The sequence below is a fragment of the Microcaecilia unicolor genome, chromosome 11 (genome assembly GCF_901765095.1).
Source record: "Microcaecilia unicolor chromosome 11, aMicUni1.1, whole genome shotgun sequence".
Taxonomy (NCBI): domain Eukaryota; kingdom Metazoa; phylum Chordata; class Amphibia; order Gymnophiona; family Siphonopidae; genus Microcaecilia; species Microcaecilia unicolor.
The window spans coordinates 32110371-32130409 of record NC_044041.1 but is presented as its reverse complement, the minus strand read 5'-3'; the positions used below and the strand labels follow the sequence as shown (position 1 = coordinate 32130409).

Below are 20039 nucleotides of genomic sequence, written 5' to 3'. Positions count from 1 at the left end.
GCACAGAGCACGGCTACATTTCTAAATCACTTCTGAATCTTGTCTGGAAGAAAAGTGTAACTCAGCATAGTTATCACTTGCCGCTCATCCAGGGAAATTAAGACTTAGAGTGACCTGTTACCTAGCTTATATTCATCATTGCATCCTCTCAGTCGCAAACGTCTGATTAGTTCCAGCTTGGCCAAGAATGGTCCCCGCAGCTGCCGTGTGCTTTCGGACTCTTCTGCTACCCTGTCCAGTACAAACTTTGCCATCTGCTCTATCGAATAATCTACCTCTCCTTCCACAGATCTGCAGGGAGAAGAAAATACAGTCTCAGTCCTTTTCCCCAAAGTCAGGAATTATCCATTCAATTTTTAAAAAATGGGAGTGTGGAAGAAAACATTAAAATAAAGCAAAGCTATTTACCTGTTAACAAGTATCCTCTGAAAGCAGATGAATCGCACATCTAGGTGACACTCAATGACACAGACAAAATGCATTTGTAGAGCTTCCTAAGAAAATCTTCAGGGTCGTGAGCATGTATAGAATGGCAGTTTTTATGTCTACATACTCACACAGTGTGCTTCAAATAATTACGGTAATGATTAACTTTGGAAAAGAAGAGAGGTGGTCTATGTGACTGGTGGACTGCTAACTAGAGAACATCTGTACAGATAAGTTAGCTTGTGTTCTTTGAAGACAAGCAGTTCTCCATAGTTAAATATGTATCTAACCAAAACAAGGAAACAACACAAGCACATTAACAGGTAGATTTTTTTTTTCTTAAGAATCCAAAAGGAAAAATAAAAATTAGAACCCAGGAGTCGGGTTATAATCCCCACAAAACCCCCCAAGTAGACTGCCAAACCTGCTGTTGGATCGACAGTTGGTTGCCATTCAGCAAAAAGAACTGGCTCTTGGGTCTTTGAGTCGAAACACCAAGGACCTGGAGAAACCTCTGAAGCCATTCAGTTTTAAATCTGAATCAATCTGCTTGGTGTTGTCACCCAGCATCAACAGTCAATGTCAGTATTAAGACAAAACCTATTGGGAGGAGAGGGGTGGTAAAAAAGCAGATAGCTCCACTCTGAGCATTAAATTAAGCCAGTCAACATCTGCCTCTCAACACTCTTCAAAGGCTAAGTGACCATCCCCGCCACTCATTTCTGAAGCTCCTTCTCGGAGACCGAAGAGCCAAAAATTTGATAGGTCTCAGTGGGACCAACCTTACTCAGCTTGTCTTGAGGGATGCTGATAATCAAAATAGTCACGGAGAGTCCACTGAACCAGAAGTAGAGCTACTCTCTAGAAAGTCATGTAAGGGGTCCAATAGCACACTAGAGTCTCTCTCCTCTCTGGCACTAAGAGTAAAGGACCATAGTGAATTTGAGGACTCTGTATATTCTCAGGGTCACCAACCTTTCTTCACATACTGAATCCATTCTGAAACTGCATTAGAAATTGCCCTCTGTATATCCCACATTTTTTAAATCAATTTTTCATATAGTCCACGTATTCTTCAGAAATTCAAGGAAGCCTTTAGTCACTTACAAAAAAAACCCTCTGCTTACCCTTCAAAGACAGGGCAGAAAGGTCCATAGTGCAAGACCAGTGGCTGAAAAAACAGATTTTCTAGACCCATTCCTTAAATGCTCAGAATTTCAATAAACTAGGCCTGAGAGCGTAACAGCCACCTAGGTTCATAAAGCAACAGTCAATAATTCAAATACCTCAGACTACAACCTCAAAGAGTCTTAATGATCCAACAACACCCCTCAAAACATTAATCTCTGAAGTACAAGCAACAAGAAACAATGTTTAGATATGGGTGTAATCACTACTGTTAAGTCAAATGGAAGCATTCTGAACTAGCTGAAGGGATCACGGGACTAATCAAAAGCATTACAGTAGTCAGCACCAAGGTCTGTACTATTGTATGAAAAGTCCTGTGGTGGTAGGAAATAATCGCACACACACAATCAATCTCAGTTTACAAAAGGCCATCCAAGTCTTTAACCCAAGGTTCAACAAATCCCAGGTGCCCAGTTGCTACCGCTGTGATCTACAGACCCTATATGCTTGCTCAGGTCTCATTTGCCTCCTCCTATTGCATTTGTCACACAGGGTAAAGTTCTGCTTTTTCAGTGCTTCACTCCAGGGGCAGTGACGTAAGAGACGGGCGGAGCCTGCAGAGCCAGCAGCCAATGCTTCGAGGCTGCCTGCGGTGTCGCGTTTTTTTAAAAACATTTTTTCTCGTTGAGTCTTAGCGTTGGCGCTCAGCTCAGTCAGCTGAGCGCTTCTTTTTGTAGCGCCGGCCCTGCTGCTCATCAGGAAAAGCAGCAGTGGCCGGCAATGGGAGCTGGGGCTGGTGGGCCTGAATCGGGAGAGGGAAAATGGATGGCAGGATGGGTAGAGAAAGAGGGAAAACGGAAGATTGGGGAGAGAAAGAGGGAAAACAGATGGGAAGATGGCAGAGAAAGAGGGAAAACAGATGGGAAGATGGCAGAGAAAGAGGGAAAACAGATGGGAAGATGGCAGAGAAAGAGGGAAAACAGATGGGAAGATGGCAGAGAAAGAGGGAAAACAGATGGGAAGATGGCAGAGAAAGAGGGAAAACGGAAGATTGGGGAGAGAAAGAGGGAAAACAGATGGGAAGATGGCAGAGAAAGAGGGAAAACAGATGGGAAGATGGCAGAGAAAGAGGGAAAACGGAAGGATGGGGAGAGAAAGAGGGAAAACAGATGGGAGGATGGCAGAGAAAGAGGGGAGATGATGGATGAAAGGATGCAGAGAAAAAGGGGAGAGACTGGAAGGATTTGGAGAGAGAAGGGACACTGAACAGAAAAGGGTAGAGAGATAGACACTGGTTAGAAGGAGGGAGAGAGACATTAGATGGAAGGATCAGGAGAGAGGGTAGATGGGTGGAAGGATGGGGAGAGAAAGAGGGAAGACGCTGGATGGAAGGGTAGGGAGAAAGAGGTGACACGATGGAAGGATGCAGAAAGAAAGAGGGGAGACTATTGGAAGGATGGGGAGACAGAGGGGAGAGACTGGAAGGATGGGGAGAGAAAGAGGAGAGCTGCTGCATGGAAAGGGGGAGTAGTGAAAGATTGGAGAATAAGAGGAAGGGGCATGGGGAGAACAAGGGTGAGAAAAAGATGAAAAGCCATAAGTAGATGAAGGAAATTAAAGAATGGATAGTAAGAATGAATTAAATCTGGACACAGAGAGAGGCAGAAAAATATTGAAGAAAGCAAAGAAAAAGGAGAGAAAAATGACAAATGGACAGGAAACCCTGGCAGAAGAGTTAAGCGAAAACGAAGGAAAGCAGAATCTAGAGACTGGGAGCAACACAATGAGAAAAAGTAAATGGCCATACAACAAAGGTAAAGAAAATAATTTTATTTTTAATTTAGGATAAAGTAATATGGTGTTAATAAAGTTTCAGAGACCAATACTTCCTTCCTTCCTTAGGTCAGGAGAGAATACCGTAACAGCATTATACTGACCTGAGGCAGGAGGTTTTGGCCTCTGAAAGCTCATTGAAAAGGGTGTTAGGTTATTAAATAAATTGTCTGAAATTGGATGCACTGAAAAGCAGAACTTTACCCTATGTGACAAATGCATCTGAGTGTGAATACATTTTGCTGGGGGGGGGGGGGGGGGGGGGATTTTGTGCCCACCCACTTTGGGTTCAGGCCCACCCAAAATTGGCAGTCTGGCTACGCCACTGCTATTAAGGGAGTGCCAAGGAAAAGAGTGAAGGTAACAACTGCAGGAGACAGAGTGATTTGTGTTTCACATATCAAAAAGTCAGGTCATGTATGAAGTGAAAAGGCAATCGCCTCAGATGCAGCAGTGAAGAGTTAGGGATAGTGGAAGGGAGAGAGGTCGCTTTCTGTTGGCACTATGTAATGGTACATTAAGGGCCTGATTTTTTAAAGCTTTTTCCCCCATAAACACAAAATGGGAAAACAGTAAATCAGGCCCTAAAACAGTTATGGTACACAGGTGTTGGCTTGTTCTTAGTTTCAAAGAAAAGCTGACAAGGCCTGCTTAACTGCAACTAAAGAGTCCAAGAAATCTAACCTGTTCCCATGGGGAATCTAACCTATCCCCGCCGCAAGTAATCTCCTCCATTCCATCTCCCGGCCCGGCCGCCCAGCCTTTGCTGTGCCGCAGTCACCTTGACCCCCCCCCCCCCCCCCCCAAGAAAGCCAGATTCTATAAGCAGTAAAAATACTAGTAAAAGTAACAAATTTTCTTCCACACTCTGCTAAGACAGTAGATATACAAATCAGCACAAGACCCAAAGCAGTCCAAATTCCAAAACAAGTATAAAAGTTAGAAACAACACAATTTATACCTAATTGTTCAACCACCCTTAGGATTCACCTTTGGCTTTAAAAAACAAAACCATGTGCATGTAAGGACTGTATAAATGAATTAAAATAAAGTTTAAAGCAAATGCCCTTAATATGTAATACTAGCCGTTGAGCCCGTTAAAACAGGCTGGTATTGGGGTTTTCGGAGGTCGACGCTGCCCCCCCCCCTCGCGTGGTCGCCACCGCTCCCCTCCCCCCCCGCGAGGTCGCCGCTACCGTTCCCCACCCCCACCGTCGCCGCCGCCAGCCCTCCACCCGGCCCAGGCCCTCTCTCCGCTACTGAACTTACATCCATTCGCCGGAACGCAGCAGGGCACATCAGCTGAGCTGCCGTCGGCCTTCCTTCTCTGCCTGTGTCCCGCCCTCGTGTGACGTAACGTCAGCGAGGGTGGGGCACAGGCAGGGAAGGAAGGCGGACGGCAGCTCAGCTGATGTGCGTGCTGCATTCCGGCGAATGGATGTAAGTTCAGTAGCGTAGAGAGAGCCTGGGCCGGTAGAGGGCGTGGTTGCGGCGACCTCGGTTGGGGGGGGGTAGCGACCTCGGCGGCTTTGCGCAGTTTCCCTCTCTGTCCCGCCCCCGTCATCACGTATTGATGCAGGGGCAGGACAGAGAGGGAAGACTCTACTGTGCATTTGCGAGTGAGTCGGTCACTCGCCGTTTATATGTTTGATTTGGTAACAACAATAGTGATGGAATATTCACATAGCAAGCACCACGAGCCAACAGATTGATTTTCTACTGAACATAATTAACTTTGTATGAACTTGGCGGCTAATAGTGTGCTGAACTGGCACTGGACAAAACTTCTACATGAAGGAAGCCCTTCCCTCATTATTCAATACCTCTCTGTGAAAATGTAGTAATAAAAAAGGCAAGTGTATTTTTATAATATACCACTGCAATCCACAAAACAAAAGAAGTTCCCACATGCCATCTTTTTCTTTTGATGTAGGCACAGGGGAAAAAAAAAAAACACATGATTTTAAATAGGTTTCAACCTAATTCATGTTTAATGTAGGCTATAAATGTCATAAATAAATAGAAACTCTGAATGTTGAACACCTGATTCTCATAACATGATGTCTTAGTAGCCCTTTACCAGAAGAAAAAAAATCTCTGCATGAACATAACAGTGCTAGGGCGTCCCCCTATAACCAGCCACTCCAAATGACACACTGATTACAATTTATAACAAATTACTACTCTACCTGTGAAAAGTTATTCCATTATTATATTTCCTCTATGTACATCCGTATGCTGCTCAAGCTAGCATGTTTGAAAATATAAGTGAGATTAAATAAAAATGCCACCAACAATAAAGAACAACGTGGATGCAACAGCTCATAGGTTTGCTTGCTTTGTGTCGAGTGTACGGGGATAACTGCTGCATGAGGAAGGGGAAACAGACTCACTTAAATGGCTTCGACTTTTTATCATCCCGACTCCATCCATCCACCTCCCCTCCAGCCCTGGGTGGCCTCCTGGCACATACTCAAGGTAACCCCTGGTGGACTAGTGGCTTCTTTGGGGCAGGAAAGATCCCCACTCTTTCCTACCCGCTGCCGCAGTGCTGATCCTTTAGTCTCTGCTTTTTTTAAATGGCTGCTGAGATAGGCTCACGAGGCTGCCACTGGAAGTCTTGGCAGCCATTTTTAAAAAGCGCAGATGAGAGCATCAGCACTGCGGCAGCAGGGTACCTTGAGGTATGTCCCATCCCTGTGGGATTCCCATGGACCTGGAGGGGATCCCCACAGGATTCTCATGGTAATCCCACTATCCTTGCTTCTATGCAGCTTTCTACTGCTGATGTGCTTAGAGGGACCTTCACATTTTCCCAGAAACATGTTCAGTATCTGTGTCATGGCCCATGTGCATGACAACTGTTGAATGCAGGCTTTTAGACAAAAAATTATCTATGGTCCAATTTTACCTTAACTTTAAATCACACAATATAATCTTCAGACGTGTTTGGTGTTTTGGTGGAGGAGTGGCCTAGTGGTTAGGGTGGTGGACTTTGGTCCTGGGGAACTGAGGAACTGAGTTCGATTCCCACTTCAGGCACAGGCAGCTCCTTGTGACTCTGGGCAAGTCACTTAACCCTCCATTGCCCCAGGTACAAATAAGTACCTGTATACAATATGTAAGCCGCATTGAGCCTGCCATGAGTGGGAAAGCGCAGGGTACAAATGTAACAAAAAAAAACCAATCAGCCCTTCAGGACAACCAAGCCAGTGTGGCATTTGTTTACTTGAACCACAGGTCTCAGTTAAATTAATTAGTGCCTGTGTTACTGACTGCATTATACACATATTCTATACTACTGAATATCTGTAATAATTTAAAATGTCACTGCTGTTGAAAATTTACCCTTAACCTTTGACTATATATTAATTTATATAGCCAAGATTTTAGAGAGTTTTCTGTGCCAGGAAATTTAAAACAAAAAAAAAAAAGAGTCAGCACTTAATACAGGCCATGTAAGTAGCTTTGAATACTGACCCATTTGTTTTCAGACACCTTATGCCCGCATTCGCTGGCAGGCAAGTTTAACGATGTAGAACTCTGCAGCAAGTCCTATTAAGCCACTCCTGTGCAGCCCATCTCGCCGTAACACTTCAATCGCTTCTCTGTAGAGTGCAGTGGCAGACGGATTATTTGCCAAACGGTCTTTTTCAAGGTATGGTTTTTTTGTCTTTAGAATCTCACTGCGATACTGACATTTTTGTACATTGGCTTTTTGTATATTAGCTCACTTACGTGACCTTTTTTGATATAAATAGGTACCTCACGTTTTCTCTTCTTATACGCTGTTTCTTCCGCTAGACACTCGTTCAAACCTTGAGGTGGATCGTGATCTAAGTACTTGTCAGCGCTGCCAGACACTTGCAAAAAAATGGCCAAATTCATATTAACTTGAGGTGGCTCGTTATCTAAGCACTTATCGGCTTCACCTGCATGCGTGACCATATATACAATTTCTTACACTTTCTTCTGTTTTTTGCAGACCATTTTAAGTCCCTGTCTGCAGATTTTTCATTTGTGATTTGAGGTTAGTCTACCTTTATTTTAATTTCATTTTTATCTTTACATTATACTTTATTTTTATTTTTCACCTGTATTTTTTTCTTTTATGTTTTTTTATTTTCTTTACAGATTCCTTTATTATATCAATTGATGATTTTATTTCACTATTGATCTCAGTTACAAGGTTAGTCCTTTTCACATTTTATAAACACCTATATATGTACATGTACAACACTTTTCATAAATTATGTTTTATTTTTATGATAATTATGACATTTGTCTGGTATGTGTGTCATTTTATATCTCATATGTGTTTCTTTTTCATGCAGTCATTTTTCTTGTTTATAGATTTTTGTTGTAGGCCATTACATGCAATACCTTTTACAAAATATGACTTTTAGTATTCATATTAGCATGGTAATTATTTTGATGTTTGATATTATGTTCCTCTTTTTTGGATATTATGTTTATGTATACTCTATGTATTTATTTATTGTTTTTGTTTATAGACTCCTGATGTAGGCCATCTGGCCGAAACACAACATTGTGTCGAGTCACTTTTAATGTGGAATTGTTTTATCATCATTAGTTTGAAACTTAAACGCTATTTTAAATTTCATTTTGGTTCCAGTTTTTGGATAGCCTGGCTCATATTCCCACCATTTTATTTTTCACTTTATATTTTGTGAAAATTCTAGCTTACAAAGACCTATTCCTCAAGACATCAGCTACGCTCTTTGCTTTAATCTCGTACTATTCTACATCTCACAAAATAAAACTCAGAGGTAAGCTTTTTAGTATGTACATCACAAAATGAATAAGCACTTGTGATAACTAGTCAAAAAGAACCACGATAAATGGGCTGACAGTCTCCAGATGTAGAGACACAGGCCCCAACCCAACAAATCTCCTTCCACGTGTCTACTCTTAGCAGTCATATTTCATGGGGCCACTGAACTCCAATGCATTCTTGGGAGGTGAGGCTTGGGTTTCAGATCCCGCTCAGGCGCCTGAGCCCCTGCAGTCAGCTGGCTCCAGAGGCTTCTCATTTCTTGATAAGACATGGTCTTCCCTCCGGCCCAGCTAGTAAGCTACCGCTGTGATCTACAGACCCTATATGCTTGCTCAGGTCTCATTTGCCTCCTCCTATTGAGCCACATATGCAGGTCACCCATGCACTGTCCATGTCAGTGAAATATAAAGGCAGACCCAAACAAACCCACTGTGGGGAAAAGTAACAAGAGGAGGTAAAACCCAAAATAAAATGTAGATAGTGCAACTTACTGCTCTCCCTCTGGAGGAGTCCATGCCTCATCAATAAGATGAAAGACAGAGTCAAAGTAAGTGAGGTAAAACTGCCAATCATCTGAGCTAAAAGAAAGCAAAAGGAGAACAGAGAAAAGAAAAAAAATTAATTATGTAGCATTAACTGTGCTACTGTAGTTATTTAATGCATAATTCTCTTAAAACTTTCTTACAAACGCTACAGATACTAATCAGCAAGGGGCTCAATACATCAGGGGCACAAAGTACTAGAAATAATGTAGTTAAACAGTCTAGGCCTCATCTGTGGCGAGGGCTACAAACTCCCTGCTCCTCACTGAATCAATATGGGAGACCAAGGGCTACCCTATATCTCTCTCCAGCAACTTACCTGTCTTCTGAACACAGTGTGCTACTCCACCTCTGCGAGTGTTGCATGTTTTACTTACAGTAAAAAGAACTCCTGTCCCAGGGCAGAAGAGGAGGATGCAGCATCCAAGGTGCTGTGCTGCCAATACCCTCCTCCTGCAGCCAAGGCGGGATGGAGGTGCAATGGGGGTGCAGAGGGGGTAAAAGGAGGGACTCGCACCTTGATTACATAAACTAAACCTAACTTTGGAAGTTAGCCTGTTTCTTAAACCAAATATATGCAACCATAGCTCATGAATATTCAGTGCAAATATTTTTAAAGATATACCTGTCTGTAAGTCCTGAGAACTGAGTTTAGGAAACTCTGCTATAAAGAGGACTGTGGAAATTAAGATTTTCTCTTGTTTAAAAAAAACACAAACTAGAACTTCAGGGTCTCAGTCTAGACTGCAATCTTCTGTCATTACTGATAAGTTACACATACAGAAATTATGCACGAAGCAAATTCCTGGTCTATGTTGATTAGAAAAGCAATATGCAATAGTTGGTCAAGGTCTTGATTGGGACCCCAGACCAGTAGACTTGCCTTCTCATTCTAGATTGCCCTGTTTCTGTTAAATAAATGTTCCTGCTTGCTAAACTACAGAAATAACGAGGCCATTGTATATCACAGAAAGAACGAGGCCATTCTATATCATCTATTTTACAAATAAAATATTAGCACACATTGAAGAAATAGCAGTGTTCCAGAAAAATTGACGTAATATTAAAAAAAAAAAAAAAAAAAAAAAAGTTACTGCAGTCACTGATTTAGCTGTCAAAGTTGCAATAATTTTAAATCAGACTTGAGGACCCAAGGCAGGTCTCAGATTTGTACACTACAATCAGTTAGCCCCTGGTTTTTATTATAGGTTTTCTACAGTCCAAGGCAAAAGCTTACTTTTTCAGCAGGAGTCTCCTAGAGAGTGCATTGCATTCGGGCCACTTGCTCAGCTTCTTGTACATGGCCATACATTTATTTTCTCGGCTTTGTAGTTCACTTGTCAACTTCTCTGAATGAAAAGCATGAGATGCATTTATTGTTCTGGCATTAATCCAAATACTTTATGTAGGAAGAGGGCATGCAAGTTTATAAAAAGCTCAACTACAGAAACTACACTTATCAAGTAGAAGACTTGGCATACATTCATTGGACCCCTGTCATTAACAAATGTTATTCTCAGCAGAGCGTACTGTGTTTTCTTTGTAATTTTATATCAATACCATCTCTATATAAACCTTCAAAATACTTAACTACAAAGGCCACTTTTAAATTCATTATACCAATCAAATCTACTACTACTACTACTAACTAGCATTTCTAAAGCGCTACTAGGGTTACGCAGCGCTGTACAATTTAGACATAGAAGGACGGTCCCTGCTCAAAGAGCTTACAATCTAAAAGACAAGAGAACAATCTAAAGACAAGTGAACAATCTAGAGGACGAGTGAACAGTTAAATCCTAGCCTACCTAATCCTCGAGTACCAAAAAAACAGGCCAGACCTTCAGGATTTCAGCAATGAATATTCATATGATATCCGCATGTATTTTGCTGCAAGAACCAGCTTTCCTGACAACCCTTTTGTGCTACGAGGATCAGGCCATATCAGTGCATACAGAAACACATCAGATTTATACAATCATACTAAATCATGCCTTTCTCTAGAAATTACATCAACACCCTTACCTCCTAGCTTGCCTCTGATAACATCCAAAGCCTCTTTATGCTTTCCCAAGCGCTCGAGAATCATATAATAAAGTTCAACCTTATAGTAAAAAGCAAATAAAAACAAGCAAAAATTAACTTTGGAGGCAAAGATCTACCATGTTTCTAACACGTGTCAAGTAAGAATTACACTAAACTTATAAAGTGTACTGGGATAAATGTGTGTGAGAAAAAAAAAAAAGTCACTACACTAGATGGCAACTAGACAACTTATATCAGCCAATCCTATCACCGTTCAGAAAACAATTGTCTGCACCACTCTCTAGGGAGAAAGTCTATCCAGGACTAGTCTAAACTGACATTGCTCATTTCATCTGTATTATGACATCACTCACATTTACCCCCTCCCCCCAAATATGACAGTATCTACAATCTAATGGGGGGGGGGGGGGGGAATTGTGTACTCAGCAAATGTGGATTAGATTTTAAACCCCAGTAAATTTTCTGGTTCTTTTTATATTTTATACCTTACAAATGTTTGGCATGTATGTTTATGCCTTGTTATATATTTTTAAAATTCAATTTTAAAAAAAAGGTTTAAAAAAAAAAAATAAAGATTTTAAACCCTGGGAAACTATAGATCACAAATACCATTTCAGTTATAACCACTGTGATTTGCAGATGATGATTTTGGCTACTTGGGGATTGTAAGGGTAGCATAAGTTTACAAAGGAACTAAAACAATCATACTAAAATTATTCATCCCTTCCAATAGTCACCTCAATATTATCTACTACATTTAACCAGAATGTTACAGTTTAATAGCAAATTGACTTTGAAAACACATCTTACTTCAGCTTCTGCTTCAATCTTGTCTTCCTTCACCATTTTTTCCACCATTCGTTCAGCTAGCGGCAGAAACATAGTCTTTGAGAGGTTTTCATTCTGTTCTGAAATACTCTACGGGGGAAAATTAATTTGAAAATGCTACAGCACAAGGTCTCGCCAGTTCTTTCCTCTATGCCTTCATTAAATGTGTGAACCGCAGCAGAATAAAAACTGTATGATATCGATATTTGGAGTGGTTTCCTGCCTGCTTAAGTTAAACCATGCTGAGCAAACTGGCCACTGATATTCAGTGGCACTAAACTGGGTAGTAGAGCTGAACATCAGCTCTAAGTGCATATGTGGAATCCAGGCAGTTCTGTGAACACAGGCCATATTTAGTGCCGGAACCTGCATAGATAAGTGGACAGATAAAATCATACAAAAGGCAGTGCTAATTCTGCCTGCTTAGCTATGCAGATGCAAGCACTGAATATTGGCTAGTACCCGCATAAACTTAAAGGTTGTTGTTGCTGCTGCCGCCAATCTTTCTCCCAAGCCGATTCCCTAACACCCATCACCCTTCTCAACCCCTCCACCAGACAGATCTCCCCAAATCCTCATCCAAGTTCAGCACTCCCTCCCCCCGATAGACTACTACCTCCCAACCCCCCTCAAAATAAGGTACACCTAAGATACCACACTCTCCCCAAGTACGTATCCCCTCCTGAACCCCTCATCTAAGAACATCCCCCCTTGTAGCTCCCCCACACCCAGAAGGCCCACCTTAAAACTTCCCTGGGGGTCTAGGATACAGTCCAGGCAGATGCGATGCCCAGTCACTCCTGCAATGCCAGGTTCCATAATAGCAGCCGCAACCTTATGGTACTACTGCTAGAGTCTGACCCCTATTGATACCACCATGAGACTATCATTAGAGGTTTCAGTCATCATTTTGAAGCCTGGCGCTGGCAGGGCAGGAGTGACTGGGAAGTTTTAAGGCAGGCCTGTGGGCAATGTTCCCTCTAAGCTATGCAGGAGTCCTCCACCGACACCTGCCAGTGGGGAGGGGGCTGTTTCACTATCACATTTTTAGTAGCGAGGGACACGCAAGCCCTGCAGGATGCCACAGAGCTTGCCAGTCCCTAGCAATTGAACACAGAATATTGAAGCACCATCCTCCACAGGAATGTAGGTAGAGGACTCCTGCTCAGCTTAGAGAGAACATTGCCTGTGGGTCCCCCAAGAGGGAGGGGGCTGCTCTTGAGAAGGTGTTCAAGAGGCTTGGGCCGAGGATGGATGCTGTTTTTGTTAGAGGACAGGTATAACCACCCGATACTCAGCCCACTACTCTGTTAGCTAACTGGGTAAACAAGCTGAATATCGCACCCAACCCTATACATTCTGGGCACAGTAAGAACTAGAGTGCTAGTGCACAAACAGATGCCTACACTCAATATCAGGGCCTAAATTCAGACTGCAGCTGTCAGTGTTTAAGAAAAAAAAAACACGCCAACTGCCACCAGCTGAATATTGGCCAGTATGTGTTAAGTAGACTAAGTTTTGAGATTTATTTATATAATTTTAAACATTTCTATAACACACAATCCAAAGGTTCTCAGCTGTTAACAAAAGTGTACATATATAAAATATACACATTTGTTCTTACAAACATAAAACTTCAAAAAACTAAAACTAAAGCCCGGGCTTCAATCTAATCACTCCTATCTAATTATTTCTGCCAGTTTTAATCTTGATCTTCTGCTACCCCATACACTTATATGAAGAGAAATTTTTAACTCTTGTTTAAACTGTTTTACTTCCTGAATTTTTTTAAGCCTTAAATTGTAGGCTGTTCCACATAATGGGGCCTGCTATATAAAAAATATTAGCTCTATAGTCATTCAATTTTACAACCTGATACGACGGTACATCCAACTATAACTGTTGTGGAGATCTCAAAGACCTCGAAGATTGATACACATGCAATTTTGTTGCCAGCATTTTGGTTACCACTAGTCCACCAGAGAAGGCATAGGTAGGCCAGGAGGCAGCGGGCGGAGAGTTGGGTGAGCAGGCCAGTTGAGAAAATTGGGGGGCAGGGGGTCTGTCCTTTACCAGTCCCACAGATTGTGCGGGGAAATGTTGAATTGTACGTGACTGTGGAATTCTGCACGCCGCAGTCATGCAGAATTCTGTAGGAGTAAAAACTCAAGGCACTTTACAATATGATGTGTAATAAATACAAATAGGTGGGTACAGAAAGGTCAATCTAGCTCTATAAAAGTGTCACACAGTGCTGTATACCCTGGACCACTAAAGCTCACCCTACCCAAAGCCTCAAAAGAAATCCTACTCCACAGCTTCTTCCAGACCCTTCTGTGGTATCTAACCTCACCTTGAACAGACCCTGAACAAGTGACCCAACACTTGGGTGTGCTCCAGTTCTACAGTGTTACTGGGACTTCTTGTTTTTACTAATAAGGATATAAACAAACACATTTATCATCTGCTCCAAGTGATAACACTCACCTGCATAATCAGGCTCATTACAGACCAAAAATAATACGGGTTCTTGGGAACAATTTTATAAAGTGCCATCCCAGCCTGTAACAAATAAGGATATAGTATTTTTGCCTGTAACAATCTCAAAAGAGCTACATTAAGTCATTCCCACAAAACGAACACTGACAGTTTTGATAACATATACACTAATATAGCCTCAAAATGATACATGTGTAGGTAATTAACAAATGTGTTAAGTTCCATGAAATGAAGCACTGTGTTGGCACACCATCAAAAGCTAACCTTATTATTTTTTTTCAACTTTTAATTTTTATTGAAAAATATTGTGTGCCTATACAATACATGGAAAAGATTTACTTACGCACATCTCTTCCCAAAACTCCACACCCCCTACCACGAATAACTTACAAAGCAATAGTGGAATTGCTTAATACAAAAAAAAAAAAAAAAACCCCTACAAATACTACTTAACATTTCTAGAGCGCCACTAGGGTTACGCAGCGCTGTACAAATTAATAGTCAAGGACGGTCCCTGCTCAGAAGAGCTTACAATCTAAAGGACGAAATGTCAAGTTGGGGTAGTCTAGATTTCCTGAGTAGAGGTGTTGTGATTAGGTGCCGAAAGCGACATTGAAGAGGTGGGCTTTGAGCAATGATTGGAAGATGGGTAGGGAGGGGGCCTGGCGTATGGGCTCAGGGAGTTTGTTCCAAGCATGGGGTGAGGCGAGGCAGAAAGGGCGGAGCCTAGAGTTGGCGGTGGTGGAGAAGGGTACTGAAAGGAGGGATTTGTCTTGAGAGCGGAGGTTACGGGTAGGGACGTAAGGGGAGATGAGGGTAGAGAGGTAAGGAGGGGCTGCAGATCGAGTGCATTTGTAGGTTAGTAGGAGAAGCTTGAACTGTATGCAGTATCTGATCGGAAGCCAGTGAAGTGACTTGAGGAGAGGGGTGATATTAGTATATCGGTCAAGGCGGAAGATAAGACGTGCGGCAGAGTTCTGGATGGACTGAAGGGGGGATAGATAGCTAAGTGGGAGGCCGGTGAGGAGTAGGTTGCAGTAGTCAAGGCGAGAGATAATGAGAGAGTGGATGAGAGTTCGGGTGGTGTGCTCAGAGAGGAAGGAGCGAATTTTGCTAATGTTATAGAGGAAGAAGCGACAGGTCTTGGCTATCTGCTGGATATGCGCAGAGAAGGAGAGGGAGGAGTCGAAGATGACACCGAGGTTGTGGGCAGATGAGACGGGAACGATGAGGGTGTTATCAACTGAGATCGAGAGTGAAGGGAGAGGAGAAGTGGGTTTGGGTGGGAAAACAATAAGTTCAGTCTTGGCCATGTTCAGTTTCAGGTGGGGGTTGGACATCCAGGCAGCAATGTCGGATAAGCAGGCCGATACTTTGGCCTGGGTTTCCGCAGTGATGTCTGGTGTGGAGAGATAAAGCTGGGTGTCGTCAGCATAAAGATGATAGTGGAAACCATGAGATGAGATCAGGGAGCCTAAGGAAGAAGTGTAGATTGAAAAAAGAAGGGGCCCCAAGGACAGATCCCTGAGCAACAGAGAGCGGGATAGGGGAGTGGACGAACCATGAGAGTGTACTCTGAAGGTACGATGGGAGAGATAAGAGGAGAACCAGGAGAGGACAGAGCCCTGGAACCCAAAGGAGGACAGTGTGTCAAGAAGTAGGTTGTGACTGACAGTATCAAAAGTGGCGGATAGGTCAAGGAGGATGAGGATGGAGTAGTGACCTTTGGATTTGGTGAGGAACAGGTCATTGCAGACTTTAGATAGTGCCGTTTCTGTCGAGATTACTTCCAAAAATATCTGTTCAGGAAACTTACTGTATTTAATTATTTTTTTGAAACACGTTATGTGCTCATTTTTATTGACCGAGGAAAAGAGCCTTAGCTATTGCTGGAGCTTCAGTAGCATTGGTGAGAACTTTATATTATAATACTCTCCATCCAGCTGCATTCTATCATTAGCTTTTAAAAAACTCTGTGTTGGTTTGTTATTAAATTTTGTTTTTCTTTTTGTTTTTTTTCACTAAAAATTTTCTTATAAATCTCCAATTTCCTGAACAGCTCCAATTTCAAACCCATACAGTGGCATTCCTAGCTTGGATTGCACCCAGGGCGGATCACCGATGCGCCCCCCCCCCCCCTTGTGAAATTACACCTCCCCCCCCTGGTGCACGCCGCTGGGGGGGGGGGGGGGTGCCGCGGCACGTGCCTGTGGGCTCCGACTTCACTAACTTCTCTCGTTCGCTGCAGCTCCTTCTGCCCCGGAACAGCGAAGTCGGAGCCCACAGGCGTGCGCTGCAGCACCCCCCAGCGGCGTGCACCCGGGGCGGACCGCCCCCCCCTTGGTACGCCACTGAACCCATATGTTTCAATTTCTGAGTGGGAGAGAGAGACACTTATCTTTTGATAGGACATGTCTCCCCCACTCAAAATTGAAACATATGGGTTTGGAATTGGACCTGTTTAAGAAACTGGAGATTTTAAAGAAAATTTTCAGTAAAGAAAAACAAGAGTAAAACAAAATTTAATTACAAACCAACACAGAGGGCTTTTTAGACCCAATGATAGAATGCAGATGTATCATGTTATTTTCAGGCTAAAACAGATTTTGACTTTCAAGCTGCTGATTTGAAGATGCAATTGCTAACCCGGAGTTACCCTCAATCTTGTGTAAAGCAAAGATACTTACCTGTAGCAGGTATTCTCTGAGGACAGCAGGTCTTACGTTCTCACAAGTGGGTTAACGCAGGCCGTATTGCCCAGTCCGGTTAGTATGAACAGCATAAGAAGAACTTTGTGGAGCACGAGACATGCTCCACCGCGCGTACAGTGCTTTCCTGCCCGCTACGCAAATGCTTCTCAGTTGAGTATTACAGCAAGAAAATAAACAAATAAAAAACAAAGGAGACAACGCCAAAGGGAGGTGGGAGGGATTGTGAGAATATAAGGCTTGAGGTCCTCAGAAAATTCTTGCTACAGGTAGAGAGGTGTGGTAGCCGTGTTAGTCCACTCTTCAAGGTTATCAATAGAAATCAAACAAAATAAAACATGGAAAAGAAAATATACCACCTTTTTTTATTGGACATAACTTAATACGTCTTGATTAGCTTTCGAAGGTTGCCCTTCTTCATCAGATCGGAAATAAGCAAATGTGGTAGCAGATAGTATATATAAGAGAAACATCAAAGCATTACTTTGACAGTCTGACAGAGTGGGAGGGTGGGGGTATGCATGGGGACATCAAAGCATTTCATTGATAATCTAACAGGATGGGTTCTTCACTTTCTCCGAGGACAAGCAGACCTTTTTATTCTCACAGTGGAAAATCCCTAGCATCCAAGCTCACCAAAGACAAGAAACACTGGTCAACAGAGCCTTGCAACGGTGAGGACATAAGGTAGATTAACCTGAAACTATAATCCAATCTGAATGAGTGCAGCCTGGAACAGAATAAAATGGGCCTAGGAGGGTGGAGTTGGATTCTAGTCCCCAAACAGATTCTGCAAAATTGTCTGCCTGAACTGGCTGTCATGTTGGGCATGCTGCTCAAGGCAGTAGTGCGATGTGAATGTGTGGACTGAAGCCCACATCGCAGGCTTGCAAATTTCTTCAATGGAGGCTGACCTCAAGTGGGCTACCGACAACCACGGCCTCCAACAGTGCGAGCTGTGACATGATCCTCTAGGGTCAGCCCAACCTGGGCATAAGTGAAAGAAATGCAATCTGCCAGCAAATTAGAATGGTGCGTTTCCCCCTTGGCGGCCCCCATCCTGTTGGGATCAGAAGAAATAAAAAGCTGGGTGGACTGTCTGTGGTTTGGTCCACTCCAAGCACTCTCTTGCAATCCAAGGTGTGCAACTGTTTTGGACCCAATCAGATTTCCCCAATGCAGAGACTCTCAAAACACAGTTTCATTTCAGGTAATGCAAAGTTTAGATTGCAACTCTGGAACAATCACCCTGATACAAAACAGATGTTGGTGCAAGTTTGCATATTTGTCCTGGAAGCGGCCAATCCAGAACTACTAAGATTTTCGTTAACTGTTTTATTTTTTGAAATTTGAAAAACGTTTTGTGGGGATGCACAGTTCATTTTAAGTGTTTTGGCCCAATGAATATGTATGTTAGAAAGGAGGCTCTGGTTTTGATGAAGGTCTAATTTCACATATTGAGTATCTATATAAATATATTCTGTTACTGTATAGGTATTTGAGGTAGTTTTTGTGATTGTTTAAAATAAGTTTCAGGCACTGGGTTGCTAACTTTTCTTTGGAAAAGAAATCTATATTTGGCAATATAGTTTGTTGGCATGAAGAATAGGACTACTGAAACAGTTCTTTCCATTGGTTATTTTGCTTTAAAGGGGCAGTTAAATATCTATTTTGGGGATTTATCACTATGTTTCTATTTTAATAATGTTCTCACTTTGTGAACATTTATATTTTGGTTTCAGTATTTAAAACCCACAGTCAGTGTTTAAATGTTGCACATGTATTCAGCACCGCACTATCAGGGGCACATACAGTGGTGGAAATAAGTATTTGATCCCTTGCTGATTTTGTAAGTTTGCCCACTGACAAAGACATGAGCAGCCCATAATTGAAGGGTAGGTTATTGGTAACAGTGAGAGATAGCACATCACAAATTAAATCCGGAAAATCACATTGTGGAAAGTATATGAATTTATTTGCATTCTGCAGAGGGAAATAAGTATTTGATCCCCCACCAACCAGTAAGAGATCTGGCCCCTACAGACCAGGTAGATGCTCCAAATCAACTCGTTACCTGCATGACAGACAGCTGTCGGCAATGGTCACCTGTATGAAAGACACCTGTCCACAGACTCAGTGAATCAGTCAGACTCTAACCTCTACAAAATGGCCAAGAGCAAGGAGCTGTCTAAGGATGTCAGGGACAAGATCATACACCTGCACAAGGCTGGAATGGGCTACAAAACCATCAGTAAGACGCTGGGCGAGAAGGAGACAACTGTTGGTGCCATAGTAAGAAAATGGAAGAAGTACAAAATGACTGTCAATCGACAAAGATCTGGGGCTCCACGCAAAATCTCACCTCGTGGGGTATCCTTGATCATGAGGAAGGTTAGAATCAGCCTACAACTACAAGGGGGGAACTTGTCAATGATCTCAAGGCAGCTGGGACCACTGTCACCACGAAAACCATTGGTAACACATTACGACATAACGGATTGCAATCCTGCAGTGCCCGCAAGGTCCCCCTGCTCCGGAAGGCACATGTGACGGCCCGTCTGAAGTTTGCCAGTGAACACCTGGATGATGCCGAGAGTGATTGGGAGAAGGTGCTGTGGTCAGATGAGACAAAAATTGAGCTCTTTGGCATGAACTCAACTCGCCGTGTTTGGAGGAAGAGAAATGCTGCCTATGACCCAAAGAACACCGTCCCCACTGTCAAGCATGGAGGTGGAAATGTTATGTTTTGGGGGTGTTTCTCTGCTAAGGGCACAGGACTACTTCACCGCATCAATGGGAGAATGGATGGGGCCATGTACCGTACAATTCTGAGTGACAACCTCCTTCCCTCCGCCAGGGCCTTAAAAATGGGTCGTGGCTGGGTCTTCCAGCACGACAATGACCCAAAACATACAGCCAAGGCAACAAAGGAGTGGCTCAGGAAGAAGCACATTAGGGTCATGGAGTGGCCTAGCCAGTCACCAGACCTTAATCCCATTGAAAACTTATGGAGGGAGCTGAAGCTGCGAGTTGCCAAGCGACAGCCCAGAACTCTTAATGATTTAGAGATGATCTGCAAAGAGGAGTGGACCAAAATTCCTCCTGACATGTGTGCAAACCTCATCATCAACTACAGAAGACGTCTGACCGCTGTGCTTGCCAACAAGGGTTTTGCCACCAAGTATTAGGTCTTGTTTGCCAGAGGGATTAAATACTTATTTCCCTCTGCAG

At 42.9% G+C, this 20039-nt stretch overlaps 1 protein-coding gene across 1 annotated transcript in view; it reads right to left on the bottom strand.

Moving 5' to 3' along the window:
* LOC115479946 (N-alpha-acetyltransferase 25, NatB auxiliary subunit-like) overlaps window positions 1–20039 on the bottom strand; it is an 82504-nt gene that overhangs the window by 39872 nt on the left and 22593 nt on the right. The window contains 6 exon segments of the mRNA XM_030218284.1: window positions 122–291; window positions 8677–8763; window positions 9965–10076; window positions 10753–10831; window positions 11584–11691; window positions 14089–14163. Coding sequence (XP_030074144.1) covers window positions 122–291; window positions 8677–8763; window positions 9965–10076; window positions 10753–10831; window positions 11584–11691; window positions 14089–14163 — 631 coding nt within the window.